The 23,159-nt window shown below is 40.7% G+C and overlaps 2 protein-coding genes across 3 annotated transcripts in view; one reads left to right on the top strand and one right to left on the bottom strand.

Annotated features, from left to right (window-relative positions):
- Nucleotides 1-15,936, bottom strand: part of col4a1 (collagen, type IV, alpha 1) — a 51,503-nt gene extending 35,567 nt beyond the window's left edge. The window contains exon 1 of the mRNA XM_085433720.1: nucleotides 15,700-15,936. Coding sequence (XP_085289846.1) covers nucleotides 15,700-15,771 — 72 coding nt within the window. The 5' untranslated portion in view covers nucleotides 15,772-15,936. The remainder of the gene's footprint in view (nucleotides 1-15,699) is intronic.
- A 67-nt stretch (nucleotides 15,937-16,003) lies between these two features.
- col4a2 (collagen, type IV, alpha 2) overlaps nucleotides 16,004-23,159 on the top strand; it is a 63,075-nt gene continuing 55,919 nt past the window's right edge. Inside the window, exons 1-3 of one of the 2 annotated variants that reach the window (XM_085433718.1) lie at nucleotides 16,004-16,203; nucleotides 16,342-16,457; nucleotides 16,563-16,614. In XM_085433718.1, coding sequence (XP_085289844.1) covers nucleotides 16,420-16,457; nucleotides 16,563-16,614 — 90 coding nt within the window. In that variant the 5' untranslated portion in view covers nucleotides 16,004-16,203; nucleotides 16,342-16,419. The remainder of the gene's footprint in view (nucleotides 16,204-16,341; nucleotides 16,458-16,562; nucleotides 16,615-23,159) is intronic. The other variant, XM_085433719.1, reaches the window with a different exon arrangement.

The raw sequence follows: 23,159 nt of genomic DNA, 5'->3' as shown, positions 1-23,159 counted from the left end.
ACTGGCTATTACCTCATGAGGGCAGAAAAATTCCCATCGCTGCAGTGCTCCACACTGACTATACATTTACAACAGCTGTAACAGTTTCACTGCACGCCTCGCTCCATGTTAAGGGGAGCTGAAGATCACAGAAACATCTGGTCAGTGTCATCTGCAGATCTTCTTTTTAAAACGACGTGACATTCCCAGCACATTCCTTTCGTAACATCCCACCCCCAGGATATTGTGGGGGGTGAATGCTGCAGTGTGTAGGCAGTTTTGGTGCCCCCCTCCCACACACACACACACACACACACACACACACACACACACACACACACACACACACACACTTTCTTTTTTTTTTAAATAACGCAAACAATTAATTCTAACAAAGCCCCAACAGTAGGATAAACTTAATAGCTATCATACAGCATCAAAATACACAAACAGCTTACACACATCTGTCCTTTTGACCACGAGTTCAGGTTTTTAACCAAAGTCATGCACAAATGCCCTGGGAGCTCACATCAAGACATCAACTATGTGGTGAAAGTCTGCAGCTTGTTTTTTCGTTTGTTTTTTCGTTTTTTCAGAACAAAAAACACAAGAAAAACACAAGTTCAGCAGCGTGACAGGAGTTATTCCCCCTTGGTTATCTCCCCGGCTACGGGGGGAGCAGAGAGGAGCCTTCCTTCCACATTGATATGGATTTCACTGAGGGGCAAAGCTGATAACTCGGCAGGACAATTTGCTGTTCCTCACATAAACTTTATCCAATGTGGTTGTCGCACTATTCCTGTCATCAGTTGCACATATAGTCCTTCACTTGAGTCGCATTTGGCATGCTGTGATAAACAAAAACCCTAAAATCTCTGCGATCTAGGGTGCCACTATCTCCCCTGAGTCAGTTGTTTTGCGGCTGGAAACGGAAACTGCTGCACTTCTCAGCTATTTCAACCTAAACACCAGATTCAGCATGTGAGGTGAGTCATGCTGTTGCATCACTTTGCTTTGTATTTATATTCTCAACTGTGTTTTGGGCGTTTTATTCAACTGTTTGGGTTTTGGCTCCGCTAATTACTCGTAATCGCATCCGAGATGATCTGGCTTTGTGTCACAACCGTAAATATTATGCAACATAGTGAAGATGTTAACATATCGAGCAACCTTCACATAAACAGCTGAGAATTTTCTTTCGTGAAGTAACTAAAATAAAGTTTTGCAAGATCCCCCCCCCCTCGGTGTGCTGAAGTGCGTCCACAGGCATTCCTCATTATGAGCCATCAAACAGGATCCTCCTCTGTTTCGGTCAATTTAGCAAAGTGGCATCAATGTTTAACCTGTGTAACCCAATAAAGAGATGCTCATGACACTAAACCACAGATCATTGCTTCCATACGGAGACAATTAGGATAGATTTACTCCATAAATGTTAGAAGGAGCCCACTTGGCAGCAGGGCTCGTTAGGCAGTGCTAAATGAGACAGTTATGGAGCACAGAGCGTTACAGTCAGCACAACACTCTGGGCACAGCTGATTTTGATGTCTAGATAACCGCACAAAATTAGCATCTCTGTGGTGCCAACTCGTCTTTCTCGTGGTTTTACTTAATTGTGTAGGTGCCCTTGTCCACAAAGGTGCTCGTCCTCTCAGCATTCCTCACGCTGAAAAATGAGGGAGAGAAATATAAAGCCAAAAAAAACCTGAAATATTAAAAGAGATGAGCGGAGGAGGATTGATAAGCTTTTTCAGCATGTGCTCGGTTTGAAGCGTGCTCCTCTAACATTCCTGGCCTTCTCTGGTACTGAGTCAAGGATGGGAGAATAGAAGTGGAGGAGGGGAAATTTCTATCTTACTGCCATACTTGGAAGACGAGGCTCCTGGTGCAACCCGCTCTGTAAACAAGCGTGTCTGTGTGAGAGACAGCAATACGTGCACCAACTGAAAGAGCTTTTTTTTTTCTAATTCAATATCAAAAATCATGTTTAATTCATAAAATGTTTGGAAACACTTTTAACATTTGTATTTTTTTATTTATTTATTTTTGCTTTAAAGCAAATTGTGAAAGACATTTAGCCACAGTAATAACATTCAGCTACAAATAAAGTATACCCAGGCTAAAGCAAAAGAAAGTTAGCTTAGCTTTGTGAGCCAGTTTAGGAAGGGGAAACATCTGGCTCAGTCAAAAAAGAAATCAATAAACAAACCTTCGTTCCAATTACCTTCCCTTATTCAATTCAGGGTTGTAGGGGACTGTCACCTAACCCAGCTGTCATACAGTGAAAGGCAGGCTCCACCCTGACTGGTCTCTCACTGGACTATCATGATGACTTTGCACTCTGAGGGGATTATTCAGAAAAACAGACACAAGGAGAACATGCAAAGTCCAACAGTGAGGCATCTGCATCAGCCCAGGAACATTCTTTCTGTGAGGCCACAGCTGCTGTACCACCATGCCATGCCAACCTAATAATGTATTTATTTGATGAATTTGAAGGGAAAAAAAACCTTGACAAAACAGTCCAAATCTACTTTTCCTCTTGTTTTGTATTGTTACGTTATCAGATGAGCTTAATTTATGACTACATCTTAAATAAGAGTCATACTTGGAGATATGTTATATGTACGTTCTGCAATAAAACAAACAAAGGTTTCTGTTTCCTGTATTTAAAGACTCCCGCGGCGCTTATTAGCCGATACCAGCCTGATGTAAAGCATGTCCTGTTCTGGCCACAGGGAGCAGGTATTCATCTGTACCAGAGAACCAGCTCAAGGCTTCTGTAACTGAAAGCAGATGCATCTGCAGAGACTAGTTCACACACATACACACACATGAACTCAATCATGCCCGCACAAAAAGCCAAATGAATTAGCCTGTTCGAAACATACACACATGCAATGGATGTAAACAAAATGAGAAACAGACGCAGGAAAATCTGTGAAATCGGAAACCTTGGCAAACATGATATCACATGCCTGAGCTTGCTGGGAAGAGCTGAACGAAAATGCATGAAAATGACTTAACACTCAAGTCTCTGCTAAAAGGCACACAGGCAAACACAAATGTATAAACAAACATTAACCTGCACACCAGTCAGTTGTTACCCTGCTGATGCATGAGCATGTGTGGCCAAGGTTAGTTTGGGAGCAAAGATGTGTATGTTTTATAGTAAAGCATCTCTGTCCCAGAGTATCACTTTAACTCCAGCATCCTAACAAAGACACACCTCATGCTATGGAGCCTCAGAAATTGAACATGTAAGCACACATAAAACATGCATTATTAACACTGTGCAGTCCATTTGACCGGTCCAGCACCAGCCATATGGAGGCCATCCAGGAACTGTCACACGCAAAATTAACTCAGCTAATGGGAAAATTGCTTTATACAATTTGTCAGGCTTTGCTGAGTCCCAAAATGTTGTGTGTGTGTGTGTGTGTGTGTGTGTGTGTGTGTGTGTGTGTGTGTGTGTGTGTGTGTACATGTGGATTTGAGTTGTACAAGTTTGTGTTGATCACTCCCTGCACATGTTGAGAAATCACAAAGTCCTTTTTGATAGTTTTATGAATTAGACTAAAGCCAAAAACAGCCACGAGGTCTACTACTTCATTTAAACAATGTCATAAATCACTGCAGTGCTTTACTTATCATTTCCAACTCAGACTCAGCGGGTCACCTTTCACTCAACTTCAGATCTTAATGCTTCCAACACATCCTATCCCATATTCCTGCCATAGATTACAAAGAGTTGATGACCTCTTTTAATCAGCTAGTCGACAGGCCTTCCATCTTGACCTGTCACATGACCCAGACAGCAACACCCAAATGACCTGTAACCTCTGCTCAGGCCATTAGTGGGGGATTTAGAAGCCCAAACAAGACTTCCATACAAAGGTCGTCTTGATAAATCAGCTCTTCCTCAGTGTTAGAGTATGCGAATGGAGATGTGAATGTGGATCAAATGTTACCTTGTTAGCAAATTAAGTCAGATTCCTACTAATCTCCTTCAGAGGGGACTTTCCTGCTCTAACTACCGAACAAACACACATACACACTCCACGTCTGCCCACAAGCGGGCTCTTTGTTGAGCAAAGAGGACACTTTTAACACTCAAATGCAAAAGATTATGTGGCATGCTCATAAAAAAAATGTAGCCTGAGAAATCAGAACTCTGGCAAGCTAACTGTGAGATCTTGTTGCAGTTTTCTCATCTCTGCCTGTGAGAAATGTGTTTATGGCTGCTATGCAGAGCTCTGTTCACGTGCCCACACATCACTTGTCTTGGCAGTTATTGTTCCACGCACAAGTTAACAAAATAAATTCCTCTACAATCCCACAGGAATGAATATGGTCACAAACATCAAATCAAAAGCTGCACTTCTTTTCTTGCTTCCTCCTAAATCAGTTTGACGTGTCTGTGCCCTGGAAGTGAAATATGACAATCTACAGAAACAGAGTTTAAACATTGTGTCCAGCAAATCTGCTTTTGATGCAATCAGAGGAAGAAACTGGTCATAAGGCGGTGATGAAGGGGTGGCAACAATGACTTTTTTTAAGGCGTTTGTATTCTTTGAAAAGGGGCCAATTCTGTTCATGCTCACTTCAACTCTGCCTGCCTCCTCTGTGAATGTGCAGCGCTGGACACCGGATATAGGCTTTGGGAAGCCATTCTTTCTCAAAGGAGGAAGGCCTCTTCCTTGCCTTTTATGCTCACAAAGACAAGAAGGGGTTGGGTCAGCATTACTTGTCTCTCAAGAGTGCTCTGGTATCTGGGAATAACGTCAGGACGTGAGGACAAGCAATGACCCCTGTGACTTAAGTTTCACTGGTTTCGTTCTCAGCCTGGAACATTCTCACACAAATTAGCACGCGTAAAGAACAATGAAAGAAATCATCACAGCCTATTAGCTTTTAAAGTCTTCTTTGTGAAGATCTACCTTATAGGCACAGCAGTTCTATGAGCTAACATTAGCTACAGAGGTGATATTGAGCTTGCTTGCTTTTTGTTGTTTTTTTAAAGTGGATGCTTTTTCAGACTTCCTGAAGGTCAAGTTGTTCTTTGGTCATCGGCTCTTTTTCACGCATTTTCCGTCCTGTCCTTGTACCCTATCATCTTCTCAAAATTGATCTTGTCAAGACTGACACAAAAAGATTTTGATCCATCATGTGATACCACCTGGATGACAATGATCCCAAACACACTGCCAATGCAGTAAAAACGCAATGATCCACTGTCAGTCATGGATTGGGCTCCCCAGAGCCCGGACCCTGACATTATTGAAGCAGTGTGGGATCGTTTGGGAACAGAATGTAACAAAAGGTGTCCAACATCCAAAGAACAGCTCTGAATGTCCTTCAAAAAGTCTGGAAATCTATTCATGAAGACTATTTAAAGAAAGACTTAAATAAATGAAAAGAAAGCTTGCCTAAGTGAGTTAGACTTTGTTGAGGAAATAAGGTGGTCATACCAAATATTGACTTTAGAGCTCATTACTCATGTACAAACTCTGTCTGCTTGTAGTTCCATGCATGGTTGTCAATTTCAGTAAATCACTCCACCTACTTCCCTTTCCAAGTGAAATATAAAGAAATGAGAACAGTATATTAGACTGTAAAACTGCATATTAGAATGAAAATATCTTTTCGATTTAAGAGCTTATGCTTACTGGTGGAGTAACCATTACTGAAGCATAAAAATATTTTGGTAATTACCAATACTGTTAATTTAGAGCAGCTGTGGCATAAACCTTACATCAGATGATGGTCTAATACATTTATTAAGCATTGAAATATTAGGCCAAAATATTAGGCTTGAATAGTATCAGCATGCCAAATACTGTAGAGTGGAAATCAACCATATGTTGGAATTATGGGGAAGTTTTCTCCCTTGTAAGAAGTGCCTATTAATAATAATAATAATATTCGGAAAACCTGAATGGAGCATGTACAGCTCTAAGGTCTGTTTCACACAGGCATTTCTATTTGTGCAGTACGTGAAGCTGCACAACTTGAGTGTAAGAAGAAGAGGAAATTCCAAGGACAAGAGAAAGAAAGCCTTTATTATTGTACTTCACAAACTAATGAAGGCCTAATTGAGCCCTTCAGGCCCATTATCATACCACACTATTCATCTGATAGCCAGCTAATTGAGAGAGTTTCTCTCTATTGTTCTCCTACATCCGTGCCAATCCTTATCTTCCATAACGTCATTACATCCCTACTGTTTGAACATATGGTGAGATTACAGCTTACAGATTACACCCCTCTGAGGCTTTAAAGATGCAGAACCCCGGCGACAGATCTGACCTCATATCTGTTAAAAATGCCTTAAACTGCCCCTACGCATTGAAAGACTGGCATGTCTCATCTTCTCCTGTGAACCATATCATGAGACCTCCTTAGCTTGTTTGCTACTCAATTTTATCTGATTAAGGCCTTTTCTGGAAAACTTCAGGAGGATGACCTCTTGTTGTCCAGCAATATGTCAGAGCTCAAGCATAGCATCTGCAGCCACATAAAAGGGCAACACGGGATAACTCATCCGTTCTTCCAGGAAAGGGGTTCAAGGCTCTAAGTATGGATACGGGAGAACTTCGGGTCCTCTGCAGCTGGATCTGCAATTTCTGTCAATCCCCTTTATTGTCATAACTTATAATGAGACAAATATGAGCCATGTGCCTCTCTCATCTGCACCGAGATGCTGGGCTAGATTGCCATCACTCAGTAAATCAGTTACCCCACCAACCATACAAGCTGTTGTTTTCAAGTTCTCGCAAACTCTTATTTGCAGCTCTCAGCAGAGGCCTCTGCTGGGGATTTTCATTGGGCATGGCATCAAAACACTTAACCACAGCAACATGATGCAGTATCAAAGGATGCCTACGTACTGACAAGAGGTGTTTTAGGTATGCTTGCCAGTTTACAAAATAATAAAATTTTAAAAAAAAATTTTTAAATTATATGAAACTAACAAAAAGACGTTTTAAAACATAATAATAAATTCAACTTAAAATCAATTTAAAAAGTTTTTAATAAAAATAAATTAAGACTATATATTTTTAATGTTTCCAGTGTTGCTTATCTTTCATATTAAGGAGATATTTAACACCCATCATGTTCAAGCAGTATAAAGCAGTATTAAATCTGAATATTGAACAACTAATAAAGAAATTTCAGGTGAAGTTGTAAAAGATGAAAGGGGGGAAAACAGCTCTTTGAGTTAACTGTGACAGGCAATTTGTAAAAGGATTTATTGATTGATACTTAAGCACCAAGAGAAGCCCTAAATCCCTTATATCCCTCTGGAGAGGGAAAGTTAGGTTATCAGAGCAATCTGTACCACGATCCTAACCAGCTGTTGCATGTCTAAGCCCATTTCTATGATTGGACTGCTTATGTTTTGGCAGGTTTTACCACAAGGGGCTTGGTGGTAACTGATTTAACAATGAAACTCAAGATTGGATGGATAAAGAAAATAACACGTTGTCCCAAATCCGGGAGCAACTAGTGTAGAAAACACTACCTATCAAAATCAAAACTAAAATATTTTGCCAAAACCGTATCTGTTATCTGCAACTTTTTACCTCTGCTAAGATTAAAGAGGCTCAGGAACACTCAGTTCTGCACACTGGTATAAAACAAACTGTTCATGTGAGTCAGGTCTGATGGGATCTTTATTTGATTTGGAGGGATTTTTTATAAGAACAAACATATCCTTTCAGAAATTGGAGTCTTGTTCAGTGAGGTAACGCAAGAAGGTTTTGTTATAAATATATCTGCTGCACACGATGATCATTAAAAACATACACAGCAGATAAGCTGATAGATGTGTATTTATACTAAAAATAAGCACGTGATTAATTTCAAGTGTAACCTCTAACATCATAGCAAGAAGGTCCTGGTTTGAACCCCAGTCAGCGCCTTCCTCTGTGGGACCTGCACGTCCCTCCCGTGCCAGTGTGGCTCTTCTTTGGGTGATCTAGCTTCCTCCCATATATATATATATATATATATATATTCCTCCCATAGATATATATGTTAGCTTAACTGGTGATTCTAAATAATTAACCAAATACACTACGTGTCAGCAGCAGCACCAGTTCCTAGCAAGAGAGCTAATGTAGCATGGAGGCTAAGAGCAAAGCAGCAGTAGCTAAGAGGGCTTTTATTTTCTTTAAGTTTAGCTACACCAAAGTCACAAACTCTGAACAGCTGGGTTGACAAAACTCAAAAGACTTAGAACACAGCCATGCTTTTTCTTGTCCGCTCTCACTGTCATAATGATCAGTGTCATAACTGAACTTGTGCTAACATAAAAAGTTAAAAAAGGCACACTCAGAACGAGAGGAAGTACACAGTAGCCTGGTAATTGAAAAACTGAGTTTAATATTATTATTATTATTATTATATATTATACATTATCAACTTACTAAACAATACCAATTCAATTAACTTATATTAGTGGATGCATTTATTTACTATGACGTAAAGCTCAGAAATTAATGTTAAGTTGAGCTTGAGGATCTCCACTCCAATAATTGACAGACTGATTCCCACTCTCTTTCTGACAATAGGTGATTACAGTTTATTGATTTAACAGTGGTATTAGATCAGTACTCAACACTGCCCGTTACTTGAAACAAAACATATCTTTATCAGTAAAACAATACGAAAGTATAGCATGGCTCTAAGGCTTTTCCAACAGTTGCTCTGCAGTAGAGTTAAAAAAAACTCAAAAAAGAGAGTGTGGAGAGGCACTAAAACTACAGAAGTATTTAATTCTAGAAGCAATTCAGCAACCAAAGCAGACCAACACTGTCATGGCTGTGTGCAGGCAGGCAGGAAGAGAGGAGCCAAAATGCAGGACTCGCGGAGGCAGAAGTAACTCAAAATACTCAGCTTTATTGCTGGGAAGAAACTGAACAAAAAACTAACTAAACTGGGAATATGGAACAAACTAAACAGGTAGGCAGGCTGGCAAACAGAACACACAGCAAAAGTCAGGGTACGATGCGACAACAAGCAGGGGACGACGCAGACACTAAATACAAGAGGTGAACAGAGCTAAGACGAAACAGCTGGGAGACACGGCTGACGAGACAGGGAGAGCACAAAGCTCAACACACTGACATAAGGCACAGACCTACAAAGTAAAACAGGAAGTACACGACAGACACGGAGATCCAGACAAGACACAGAACTTAACATGCGCAGTATCATGAGCAGACATAATAACATCATGGGCAGACAGAGGGAACACAGAAAAGAGAGACCAGTGCAGACACAGAACAGAAACCTAACAAATGGCAAATCTTAATGGAAAATACAATCAGAATAAACAAGATCATAAAAAAGAAACGCAAAACACTGAGTCATCAGACTCAGGACCACGACAAACAGGTACTGCCTCAAAGTCTTCACCACGGTCTGTTGGGTCTGCATATCTTTACTGGGCAGTATTTGTTCATGCTCAGCAATGACTTGAGTCTTGCATCTGTTCTTTGTACTCTAAAGTGAGATACAAATACCTCATTTCCACCTAAGCAGTAGTACTGTTAATGGTGCAAAACCAGCTTTGCAATGGTGCCTTTAAAGACCACACTTTTACTGCAGAACATTATATAGGTTTACATGGAGGAAGCTTGGGGGATTTCCATTGGAAAAAAATCATGGCAGACAGAATCTGTAGACTGCATCTAATGACTGTTGGACTTTGTCTAGAAAGCCCCACAATAGCCACTGCCACCAGTTGTTCCAGCTTTGGGAGCTGCAGCTGAATCAGTACCAGCTTTTAGGCACCAGCATGAGTCATTTTTGTGGAAATTAGAGAAATAAATTCTAGATTAGGCACCAGCACCATGCCAGTGGAAAAGAGCGATAAGACAGAAGCCTTTGGAGCCAAAAAATGAACAGCTGAAGGATGGGATACAACACTTGTTCAGGCTAGGAAAAAAAACATAAATCTAATGATCTCATCATCATTGTCCAATACTGGACAATTTGGCAGCAGTAGGTGAAAGTTCAGGTCGAGGGATATCAAGTGAGACTAAACTGTTTGCTACGGGGTATCATCACTGGCTCCGAGACACATTCTTCCACTTCTGGGGCTCGTAGCCTTGTTACCTCCTCCCCTTAACCTCAATCGCTCACCACCTCGCACCTCCCTGTTAGACAGATATATCCATTACACTCTGCCCAAACCACAGATGACATTTATGACTCAGCAATTTCACACTTATATGGCTAATTGCACTTTCACCATAGCAGGAATCCTAAGGGAAGTGACCAGTCTCAAGCAAAACATACATAGTGATCCTTAAGTAGTTAAAGTGCAGAAAGTATTAGCATGGGACAAAAAAAAAAACACACCAAAAGAAATGTTTTATGTGCCAAAAGTCAACTCCAGCTGTGACAAATCTTAAAGAATGGCCTCCTTGATGATGCTTGGACCACAGGGAATTGAAAAGGGCTTCTCCATGCTTAGCCAACTTCTTAAATCCCCAACTCACATGGCACAGGGAACACACACACACACATAAAATGGGGCACCATTTGCTACAGTACTTGACTAAGAAGGTCAGGGGAGAATTTTCTTTGCTACGCAGTGACGCCTGTCAAAATAAGAAGACACCAACATGACTGCAAATCTTCCAAATGTAGGCATTTTTACAACGCTAATGCCAGGGGTCAGACAGGTTGTACCTTCCCAGGGCACAATGCTTGGCTGGTGGTCAGTCAGCGGCAGAGTCAGCTGTCATGTCTGTGTGAAAGGAGGTTGTTCCACTGCCTAGACAAAACTACATGCAGCCTTCTTGGCACTTTGGGCAGCAGCAGTCCCAATTTGAGTCTTGATATGGATTCTTAGCTTTCAAAGTGGAGAAAGTTCCTCAGCAGCAGCTGTAAATGTTGCTTCTGTCTTTCATCTCGGATCCAAGTTGATCCTTGCTGGGATTCACCCCATCCTGGCACATCATAGCCAAGCTGGGAGGTGGAACCCATGACTTTCCCACCACTTACCGTGTTTCCGAAAACCTTCCATCTAACATCCCACACACCATCTCTCACTCCAGGAATCTGCTTCTCTTCCTCCCTCTTCTTCCTAATTCTCTTCTAGGAATTACCGATGACTCATTCTGACCAGATTAAATGACCGCCAAGGGAGAGAAACTCTTGCGTTGCTAAACAATTGAGAAACTTACTCAAAGCAGATGATGCATTACAAAAATAAAGAAGTAAAGGTCTGCATAGAGCCGAGTATCAGCTCGTTGCTCAATCCACACAAGAGGAATGATCATAGCAGCTTCTCTAAAGTCATCGTGACCCACTCTCAGTTCAGACTGTCTTAATTTCATATCTTAATTTGTGGAGACAAAAAAAGAGAACTGCTACATACACAAAAACGCATCAACAAAGGCACCATTAACAGCAATTTCTATACATTTTAAAATGTTTGCTGACATATTTAAACCTTCCTATAGACTAGGGTCTGTGCAGATCGTATCTCACAGGGCTTTTTCTTCTATAATTCCAATTTTTTTATGACTTTATCCATCAGTTTGTTCCTAATGATGTCACACCATTTTATATTTCTGCCTTGATTGGGACTTTTTAAAAATGCAAATAGTTTCGAGACCCAGGGGATCCCAGTTAAAAGTACCCAGTGCCACCTCCTGATCATTATTGTCATGGGTATCACACAGCATTAGAGGAGGGGAGGGGTACTCTGTCAGTCATTTAAAGAGTGAAGCCTCCATTGCGGTATTTGCCATCCAGATGGAGAACTTACCAGACTGGAAACTATTGGAAAGTCACTGGCTCTACCTGAGACAGCTGGGGTGCACCCTGGTCATGCCGCATATGAAAAGGAGAGCTAATACTTCTATACTGCAAACCCTTGAATACCCTCCTCGGAGTGAGGAAAACTCCACCTGCTGATATGACTGCCCAATGTGCTTGTAAAAGTTGTTACCTTTGGTCCTGAAACACAGGGTAGCAACTGTTTGCTCCTCCTGTCACATGCCAGCATGCCCCAAGCATAGCATGTGGGAAACAGTTTGCTTTAACAGCTTGTGATGTGTTTTTAACTTTAGCTGTTTTTACTTGTTTCCTGTTTGTATACAGCCTATTGTGAAAGATTCTTTAGGCACAGCCAAGTGGCACACGGTTTCCACTTTGGTGGCCTAAAGATTACATCTCTGCTCTTTGGAGATAGATATGAGACCATGGTCTTCAACAGGAACAGGGTGGAGTGCTCATTCTGGGTCAGAGGCAAGTTGCTGTCCCAAGTGAAGGAGTTTAAATATCTCAGGCTCTTGTTCACCAATGAGGAGGGGGGAGCCAGACATTGACAGACAGGTCAGTGCAGCAAGAATTGGGATGCTGTACTGCTGTGTTGTGATGAAGAAAAAGCTGGGCATGAGGGCGAAGCTGTCAATTTATGGGTCAATCTCCTTTCCTACCCTCACCTATGGCCACAACCTGTGGGTAGGGACTAAAAGAATAAGATGCAATACAAATGGAAAAATGAGTCATCTGAGGTCATCCTCAGAGATAGGGTGAGGAGCTCTGTCAATCAGGAGGGACTCAGAACAGAGTCAGGCGGGATCCCGGGAGGATGCACCAGAGCAGATCGAAACAGTGGAGCGCATGGTTTATCCACTGCTGGATAGTGACATGCTGGAAAGATTATGTCTGCGGATTGGTTGGTTGTATTTTGAATTCGGTTATTTTATATTGGGGTCAGAGTGACCCAGATTAGTTTCATCATAGAAATACAACTGAAATGTTTATTTGAAACTATTGAAAATAGAGATATTTGAATGAAAACATGGTAAATAATCTTTAAAGCAATAGTGTGGATTGTACTTTGGATAAAAGCTCTAAGTTTTTAAGACTTAAAGAAAAGTTAAAACTTTCTGCTGCACAAAATATGAAAATGAATTATACTTTGAGAATTATTATTTTTCTATTATATTTGCCTCTTGCAGTAAACTATTCTTTGGGGATCTCGAGAGACCCCAGTTGGTAGTCCCTGTATGTTAAATATGTCGGTAGGATGCAGGTCAACTCGTCATTGGCTTTATTGTTCTGGATAACAGATCAGGAAATCCTCTTCCTGTTCACTCTGCAGCTTTTGATGGATAAATGTCCTGAAATTATAACAAACTTCCTGTTGCCGACCTCTCATGGGCGATGGGAAAATATTCAAATGATTAAATCCACAGTGTTGACCTGCTTCGATTTCACTGGTTCAGCCAGATATCCACCTCCTCAGCCTCTGTCCAGATGTTCTGTTTCAGCCTGTGGTTCGTGCTTCCAAATCCAAGCTTGCAGTGGATAAAACGTGTACTCCGCTGTTTTGTTTAACTTGATATATTGGCTTGCAATGTAATACACTTTTATCCCACGTAGCTCCCTGAATCAAAGGTCACTCTGAGTGAAGGGCTGAAGATTAACGTGATTAATAAAGTGAATAATGATTGTTTTAGCAATAAAACATCTGGAGAAAGGAACATCAAAACCAAAGTGCTTTGTTTTTTGTCAGAGCAACCAAGATAATGGTCAATATGAAACTTAGAGTAGGCGTTTCTGAACTGAAAAAGTACGTCTTGAAGACATCAAAGCAGATAACATCTTCACCATAATATCTGGAAGGTTTTATTAGCTGGCATTTGTAATTTGCAATATACTTAACCGTGTCTATGAGACATGATGATGGCTTACTGTTACAATCCATCACAACTAAAATTAGAGTCCAGCCAATTTATCAGTGGAGCGATTAACTATTAGCTGATCTGTTATTGGCGTCATTTGTAACAGCAGATAAAAGTAAAGAAGAGATGGGAGAAGCACGCTTCGACCTTGCTCACAAGTACTGATGTTGTGCAGTTTGTTCACCAGTTTGTACACCTCTGATAGACTGTTCACATGCGGGCAGAACTGGACAGTAAATAAATAAATAACTAAACATAACAAGCATCAGAGAAATCTGTTTGTTTGGGGATTTTTTTTGTCTGTCTGAAGTTACAATAAATTATTATTTAATATATTGGAATATCAGATTTGTAAATCGCCATATACTGGAATCAGACTTAAAAATCCTATATCTGTCAGTTATGACTAAAAGTTATGTGAATAATTTTATACATTGTTTCATTTCTATATGAATTGGCTTCCTTTGCACTTTTCACACTGTACTGCTTCTCATCTTGGCCAGGACATCCCTGTAAAAGAGATTTTCTAATAATAAAGATTTAAAAAAGGACCCCCAAGTTGACCAAATGATAAATTTAAGCTACTTTGCATTGTCCAGCCTCTTCCTCCTCATCTTTAAACGTAATAAAAGTCCACCTTGTTTCCTCACTCGGCTGCAAGTGTAATCGATATTTCTGCTGGAAACTCCAGCTGTACTTAAAAATAAAGCCTCAAAAGAAGCCAAAAACTGCAGTAGTTCAACAAAATTACAAGAAACCACAGCACACTTTAAAATACAAAAAAAACAAATTCTTAGAGGAGACTTATAGAAATGTACAGTGTTGTTATGGCCTGTTAAACTCACTAATTATCTACTTTGAACTGATATTTTTATTAAAAGTTGCTCATGTAAAGGTTCTTACTGATTTCTTGAGTCTGCCTTGTTTGTAAAGCCATACAAAAAAGCTCAACGTTCACCATTGTGAGGAAAACACCAACTGCAATGTGCCAGATCATCATTGTTGCCAATTCACACTGTGCAGTGTTTTAATCAATGTAATTCTAAAATACAGCGTCCCATTAACATCCATGCACCAACCATGTAAACAATGTATAAATATATTTACTGTAAAAAACAACAACAAAAAGATTCTACATAGAGCACAAAAATGACATCACCTGCATAAGATTTGGACTCGGTATCATTTTAAGTAAAGGAATCAGTTTTATGAAGCCCAAACTAAAAAAAATCATTATCATAATAATAATGTAATCATCATCATCATACAGTGGCCAACTTTCATTTTGATGTCAAAAATGAATTTATATGACAGAATATCTGAGGTAGATTATACACATCGGAGGGATATGTAGGCTATTGTCTTTAAAAAGTTGCACACTTTCATTCATGGAATCATTCAGCTCTTATAGTCATTACTTGTATCCCATAATACATTCTCTTGTAATGAGTGCCTCACTCAAAGTATAACAAGGAACCCGGACAATCTGATGCCTATGAAAGAACAGTTAGTCTCTGGTTGTTGACCACAAGACCATTACAATGTGTCTTAAATGGATTATGTAAATGTACCATAATCTTTTCGGAGTGCATACGCAACACACGCCCTGAGAGACAGAGTTTTCAACTCTTCAGATGGAGTTGGCTCCACCCTTTCCCTCCTCCTCAGACATAGAGGATGTTGGAACTCAACTCCAAAATGTTCACAGCAGAGCGTGAGCTCTCCCGAAAAGTATATTTCTGATAAAAAATTTTTAAAAAAAATCAACGCGTACAAATATCTGACAAGAAAGAACTAAATAAATGTTTGTAACATGGATAAACAGAATAAATGGACTGTATTACAAATCAGTCCAGATTGGAGATATGAGTGTGTTGGTCTCCGAACACCGCAGGGACGCATGGTCTTTATGAATAAAGTCTGGTCTTTATCCTTAATCAGACAGAAACGATACAGAATCTGTGCATTCACCAAAAATAATGTTGGAGACTTTCCCTCCACTCACCTCAGCTTCTGTCAGATCCACACACAAGTAGAGAGCCGCCAGCATTAAGAGCGAGCCGGACGGTAACAGCATCGTGGCTGTGCGCCGTTGGAAGCTTTGCGCGCAAAAGTTGTGCAGAGTGCCAACAAAAACAGCCTTCTTCCTCCAGGTAATTCAAAGTTTATCGGCAGCACACGGACAGCACGTTTTGCTGCATCTTTGTCCGAAGCGTTATGAGGATCTGATCAGTGTAACTTGGTCTTGTTTGTGATGCACCACACCCCCCACCCAAAACGACCACCCTCGCTCATGCAAAGGGTTTCCACCTTGCTTTTACAAACACTCCGACTCTTTTCGGTAAGCAGAGGGACTAGTCGGCACACATTTGTGCTTTTGCAAGAATATTTGAGGAGGTTTTCGTGGAACATAAAGCTGATCTTAAACTTTTCAAACGGGGAACCTGGGCATCTCGTGATACCCAACTTTTTTCCTTCGTCTAACCATCGCACAGAGACCGGAGTGACCGTAAGTAGTGCATTTTACGAAACTGGAACTGAGTGTGAAAGTGCTAAAAATGAATGAATATTGACACAGAAAGTCTCATATGTATGCACTCGTGATTAACCAGAGTTATTAACGTCGTGCGTCTCCGCTGTGCCTCAGGTCGGACAGTCATGCTGTAAAGCGTGTTCACGTGAAACTGTGTGGGACTTGAGTTTGCGGTCCGCGTGAGTGGGGACCATGCAAGAACAACACGGGAGAGGACAGAAAAACCTGAGGTAAGCACAGCGTGAAGGCAGCACATGATTACCACATGATTCATTGATCAGGATTTTTACGCGTTTTTTATTTTTTATTAATTTTTAAATTATTATTGTGAACAGGCTGCTGCTTCTGTGCCTCGTCGTTGCCATCCTCTCCTCAGAAGTGCACGCAGTAAGTTTAAATTTAACGCGATCTTTTCATTTCTGATTATGAGAGTTCACTTGACATGTGCAATCTGTAGAATTAAAGCATAAGCGTCATGCTGATTGCGTCTCTCGACTTGGAAGTTGCTGTCTGAAGCAGCAGAAACGCGCAGACCTCGGTGTGTGAACAATGGGCGTGTCAGCACCAGAGGGTTTCTCCGGTAGGAGGGATCTTGGCAAAGAGCATTTTCAGTGGGATTACTGGTGTCGCAATTTTAAAAGTTTAAATTGGGACAGCCACATTTTTGGCTCTTGCAAAACAAATAAACAGGAATAGGGTTAAAATATGGGCATATGGTATGCTTTTCTTGACCCCGGATTGAGAAGTGGGGCCATGACCTCTGCAAGCAGGATGATGCTGAGTATGAGCTTTATGGGTTTAAATGTGTCACTTTGTGTCCATTTCTTTTTAATTAATCAAGAATACACCATCACCACCACCACTGCAGCCCATAACAGATTCATTACTTTAATGATAAATGCTATACAGCACATTTTAATCATAGTGGATCTACATGTTATACATTAAAAGGCTTAAACTATGAAAAATTAAAAAGCCAGAGCTTTTTCACAAGGCTATTACTACTACTACTACTATTCCAAGTGTCTGAATCTGCTATGGCCCAATAAGATCATGCACACAGAGGGGCATGAAAACTCCCAAACCTGCAGTCAGTGTACAGTCAGCTCTACTACCAGATTATTCCTCAGGTAAATAGTGACTGTAAAGGGATCCCTTCCTAATGCTGCTCTGCTATTACGAAATCTGGGGTAAAAGCCACAAACCTCAGCCTCTGCTTTGAGTTGTCTAAAACAAATATAAAGTTTCATCAGGTTTAACTATAAGCAGAGCAACTTCCTAAGAGCTGTCATTTTATCTTAAGCCTATGAAACTCAGTGGTGCAGGAAGCACTTTTTAAAATTATGCTTGTGGTTCTGTGGTAAAGTTTTAAACACTGCTTCATAATTTCTGCGTGTGTGAGGTCTTGACGTTGGACATGACATGAATGTCAGCATCTGCACTTTTATTCTTTGGTCAGTGGGGCCCCATTCTGTGGATCCTCCGTGGACTTCCATGTTTAGTCCAGAATTTGAGATCGAAGAAAGGAACTATCATTCTTACTGTCCTACTCCTAAATGTAGACGTGCAAATCTGATCTGCACCTGGCTGCTGACACGGGCAAGGAAGCATCTTCACACTTTAACCCGCCTACGAGTGAACACCATCACCCAGATTTTCCAGAGCCAAAGTATAGCCTATAAAAAAATCACAACAACAGTTGCCTCAAGGGGCGAAGACTCCACAATAACACATATTACTTTTCTTTCTCCAGACCTTGCGGGGTCTGCTTTATTTTTTCTTTCATTGTTTAAAAACCCAAATTAAAAGTTGAATTTTTTTACGCTTGTGAGTTTTGCACATTGTGTTTGCACTGCATTTATCTGGAACTAGAGCTGTTGAGCTGGGAGCTGAGACAAAGTGAATGTGTTTAGACGATAAAGGTGGTTGGTGAGTTCATTTTCAAAGATCAGAGCGTGGGTTCGACTCCCAGTGAGAGCAAGCTGTCCCTGATTAGCTTCTGGAATAAGATACACAACAATTTAACAAATCACATTTTCTTAACTTAATCTTAAATGCAACTGTTATAAAAAGCACCAAATCATCACTTTGCAGAGTACATTTAAAAAACTTTCATTGTTGGTTAATTTGGCCTTTTTAAAAACCTTTTTAAAACGTTTTGCAACTTTCTTTTTTTTTTTTTTTACAGTGCACCATTGGGATGCTGAGTCCATGTGCACACTGTTTGTGTAAGCGTTCGGTACGCGTGTGTGTCTGTGTGTTTCTTTTGACTTCAGCTGGCGCATGATATCAGATGTTTGGCGGCTCTCTGAGTTTTTTAATATCAAACTCAAGGCACTCAGATAAAAGGTTATTTTATCGAGTGATGAAAAGGTCCCGTTGTCTTTCGCTTTTATCAGATTTGGTCAGGGCTTGATTAGAAGCGTGTGACACGGCTCAGCTCCTCTGTGTATAGTCAGGCTTTTTCTCCGAGGCAGGGATGCTGGGCTGCAGCCGGCTAATTTTAGTTTGACGATATCCATGTTTTCTTTGCAGACGAGTAAACTGGATAAACAGTTTGCAATAAACATTTTTTGAGGCGAAATATTTCCATCTTCAAACATTACAGAAGTTTTTGAAAACATAGTAAGGAGTCACTGTCAGTAGCTATAGCTTGTAGGTAATGAGGTGTTTGAAGATATTTCACATCTTTCGAGGTTTAGGGGAAACGGTTACCAACTACATGTCACTATGATGTTTTCCATTTGACACAGAATTCCCCAAATCCCAGCTAGATCTGGAAAAATATGTTTCTGTTTAATATTATATGAAAATCGCACCCTCGGGACTATTTCACTCCTTTAAACAAAATCATTGTACAACTGATTCCCACCATCTGTCTCCATGTTACGTTTGCACTTGGAATTCCCCGGCCTGTTAAAACTTTGGTACATGAGATTTCGTTTGCTATTCCCAGAGTTTTTGTGTTTTTCTGCTTGCAAATAAGCAGATTTCCTTAAGTTGTGGTGTGACTAAAGGCAAAGGTATGCTAAACCAGCAAACGTTATAGTCAGTGGTGTTGTGTTAGCTCCCTGATAGAGGAACGTGGGCGTGATCTAATTTGCCATGATGATAAAAGCATACATTCTGAAAGTCACTGCTGCAAATCATTCTTACCTTTCCATGCAATTGAAGTGCATTATTTCACAATCTGTCTTAGGGCTGTTCGATATAACGATATATATCGGATGACGATATAAAAACGTCTGTTTCATTTTACGCTATCGTTTGCTTTGTGGTGTCGCAAAATAAACTGTTTACGGCAATATTTTTTCATCGTTTTGATGGTCACTGTAGTGGCTATATTAATTTTTTAAAGTTCTCTCTTTCTCTTATATTTTATATAACCACACTACAGACAGACAAGTGCCTGTTTTTATGCATCGTTGTTAGCAACAACGACAGTAACAGCATCGCATGTCCGCTTGTTTATGTTCCACATAAACCTTTCACAATAAAGCTCAAGATCCTGTTGAGACTTTTCAAAATAAACTGAATCACGTGAAAGAGCAGATTATTTACGGATGAGAATTTAAAAAAAGAGCCGCCAGGTGCTAAAAAATAAACCTTAGACTCAAACGTTAGAACAGGCTTTTCCCCGCAGTACGCGTGTAATAAATACTCACAAAGAAAACGGCGGCCTTTGCAACTTATGTCTAAAAATGCATAGTTTCATGCATTGGTTAAAACACTCGACTCCAGCTACATGACGCGCTGTAATGAGAAACTGCAAGCTTGCAGCGAGCGAACAGTTCTTATTCATCAATATAAGGTTTAATCAAAAATGTTGGCCCTTGAAAAATCAAAAACCTTGCCTGATCTAAATTTGACCACTTGTTCAAGATCTCCTACTCATGCACCTCTGCACAGTTTCCAGAACAGCTGCTATTTATAGATCATTCCACAGAAGTCCTGTTATTCTCCTGTGTACTTGTGGCTCTGTAGCGCACGCTGTATCTCCTTCAGTGTGTCAAACCAATGATCCTTCCACTCATTCACTTTCGAAATATACCAAGTGGCAGGGAAGAGAATCTTGAAAAGGCACCCGAATTCAGACTGTTTCTGCTGAATGTTCTCCCCCAGATGCCTCAGGACATTACAGTGAATGTCAGGCAAAACAGCGAGCACATTTGATGACTGTGGTGAAAACACACAACATGTAGGTCAAGTGGAAGTGATCTAAAAATAGCATCTGTGCTGGAGGTTGTCTGGACATGTCTGAGAAGGAGATCGTGAAAGAGGGATCACCCAAGTTAAGGTTTTTGAGTTTTAGGGGACACTGTTCAATTTTTTTTAAATCACATTTCATATTTTTTGTTGAGTTTTTTTTTTATTACTCAGTAAGTGCTTCTTCAAGATCCATAGATTTAGGTTACCTAATATCAGTGTGTGAACACAAAGCCTAAAGGCCCCTCCAAGGTAGTCGCCTTAATCCACCCTGCACTGTTTTTGTACAGCTTTTGCTTTTATATTTCTCCTTGGAAGTCCTGCATCTCCAGTGTCTTCAGACATTTCAAATTTAATTCACTTTGTGGAAGAGAAAAAAGTTGCAGGGAGCCTAATCTGGCTTCTGGTGACCACAGTTCAAGATGTTCGAACACAACGTTGTCCCTCAGATGCCTCTAGAACAGTGGTGTCAAACATAAGGCCCAGAGGCCAGAATCAGCCTGGAAAAGACTCCAATTTGGCCCAGAGGATGATTTAGGAAAAATGTGAAGAATCTCATAAAGTTTGGACCTTTATACAGCCCAGCCATTCATACTACACTGAAGGAATTAATTTAAAATATCCACTATAAAAAAAACTGTATTCTTGTTTTGTTTTAACTATGGGTCTGCAGTAAGTTTATTTCTTACAATGTAGTCCCAAAGAGTCATCCTGACTGATTTCTTTTTTTTACTGCAGCAGCATTTCTTCATCATACAGAAAAACTGAGATTTAATATTGAAATTAAACCTTTTCTTGTTTTAAGATATCTCAAGGATTAAATTTGTAGATAAACTTCTTTAGACTGACAGAAAGGGGAATTTCATTGGTTCACTCCACGTACAAAGTGAGCTATACATGAGCGATGATGTAAAATGAGTTTGACATCCCTGCTCTAGAAGATAGAGTACAGTAGGTCACCACTGTGACATATTCATGTCAAAAACAATGCTGGCTCCAGCACGCTGGAGGTCTTACTCTTGGTCTGATGGCCACCTTCGGGCCTAGCCACTGAATATCCACTCATTATCACTGTGATCCACAAAGAGATGATCAGTCAGTTTGACACAAAAGTTCATATTACCTCCCTGCATTAGTTTGAGGTCTCAAGCAAGTGGACAAAAACAGGACTTCTGTGGAGTGATTTGGAAGTTGTCCAGAGCTGCACCTGGAGATGACCTTGAAAGGGAAACTTCAAAACACTGGCACAATAATTATTAAAATAGCCCATTTGGAGAGACTGATGCATGCCTGTGCATTTATTGCATTTTATTGCATCTAATCTCATTTTAAATATCTTTGGACAACACATGTCCTCTCACCTTGCACAGGGACAGTTTCTATTTTCATGAACTGGACATGGAGGTCACATCCTTTGGTGGGAAAATTTAACTTCCACACTTATGAGTGCAAAAAAAAAGAATTGCGCGGGCAGTCACTGCTACAGCCCAGGCTTCTTACATGCAGATAAATATTGCGCACAATTTTTTTTTAACCAGATCTGCTGGTGGAAGAAGGAAGGCTCTTGAGAGAGTAATGTTAACAGGATGTTTCAAATACGTCCCTTTGAGAGGGTTTCATTCCAGGGTGTTTGAGTATATATTTCAACATGTGATGGAATTCGGGGGCTGATGCTGGCAGAGGATGTGTGACTGTGTAGGAGACATCTTTGGCCCCACACTGCTGCGGTACCTGGAAGCCCAGCAGTACCATCTGCTTTTCCAATTACCCCCTCTTTTTCACTTATACTTATACAGCCATGACAGTCAAGGAAAGGTTTTAAGCTTGCTATAAATGACTGCCACGTGACTGAAATGCGGACACGTGACTGACCTCTCAAGTGGGATTGTTTCACGGGAGAGGAAGGTGGGTGTCCGGGCCAGGAGAAGATGTCTGCCTGTGATAAGGGTTTGAAAATATGGCTAACACATCCACTGCCAAAATAGCGGCTTTGACATAGAAGGTGCCCGGCTGTAACAATCAGGGGAAGAGCCCATTGTGCTGGAAGCAGGAAGCCACAGTCTCAGATGAGAAGTCCATGTGTGGGGCTTCCCTGTCACAGCTGTGTGTGTGTGTGTGTGTGTGTGTGTGTGTGTGTGTGTGTGTGTGTGTGTGTGTGTGTGTGTGTGTGTGTGTGTGTGTGTGTGTGTGTGTGTTTGTCTCATGTGCCAAGAAAGATTGAAGCAGAGGTGACAAGTGGTTTCCACATCTCGTGACCTCCTTGCCTTTGTATGGTGTTGGGTTCGTGTTGATAGGCAGACATGTGCGTGTGTGCTCACATGTGAGTGGATGCAGAGTACGTGGGTCTTTTGTTTGCTTAAGTATTGTTTCCTCTGAAGTTGGCCTTACAAAAATGTGGCTTTATGTTGGTGATTGTTTTATTAGCCTTTGCATTTGTGCATTGTAAGCATGAGGAAAGCTCTGGTGCGCTTGGCTGCTTGCACCACTGGTGTTCAGCTTTCCTTCGTAAACAGGAGAGCAGAGTGGTAGACGATTACAAGGACAGTGAATAAGTATGAAGGAGATGCTTGTGGGGCGGTGGAACATGTCTTAAATTAGTCAGACAGTTTGCTATCTCTCGTTGGCAGGAGTGTGTGAATGTGTGAGACTAAAGTTTTTTTCAGTTCAGAATCGAGCGAAGAGAAAATAGATGATCCAGAGAAGCTCTAAACAGGAAAAGCAAGCCG

The sequence above is a fragment of the Copadichromis virginalis genome, linkage group LG16 (assembly GCF_057382275.1).
Source record: "Copadichromis virginalis isolate Kocher_CV1m ecotype Utaka linkage group LG16, C_Virginalis_male_GT1.1, whole genome shotgun sequence".
NCBI lineage: Eukaryota > Metazoa > Chordata > Actinopteri > Cichliformes > Cichlidae > Copadichromis > Copadichromis virginalis.
The sequence above is the reverse complement of the archived record's forward strand: the minus strand, read 5'-3'. Positions and strand labels throughout refer to the sequence as shown.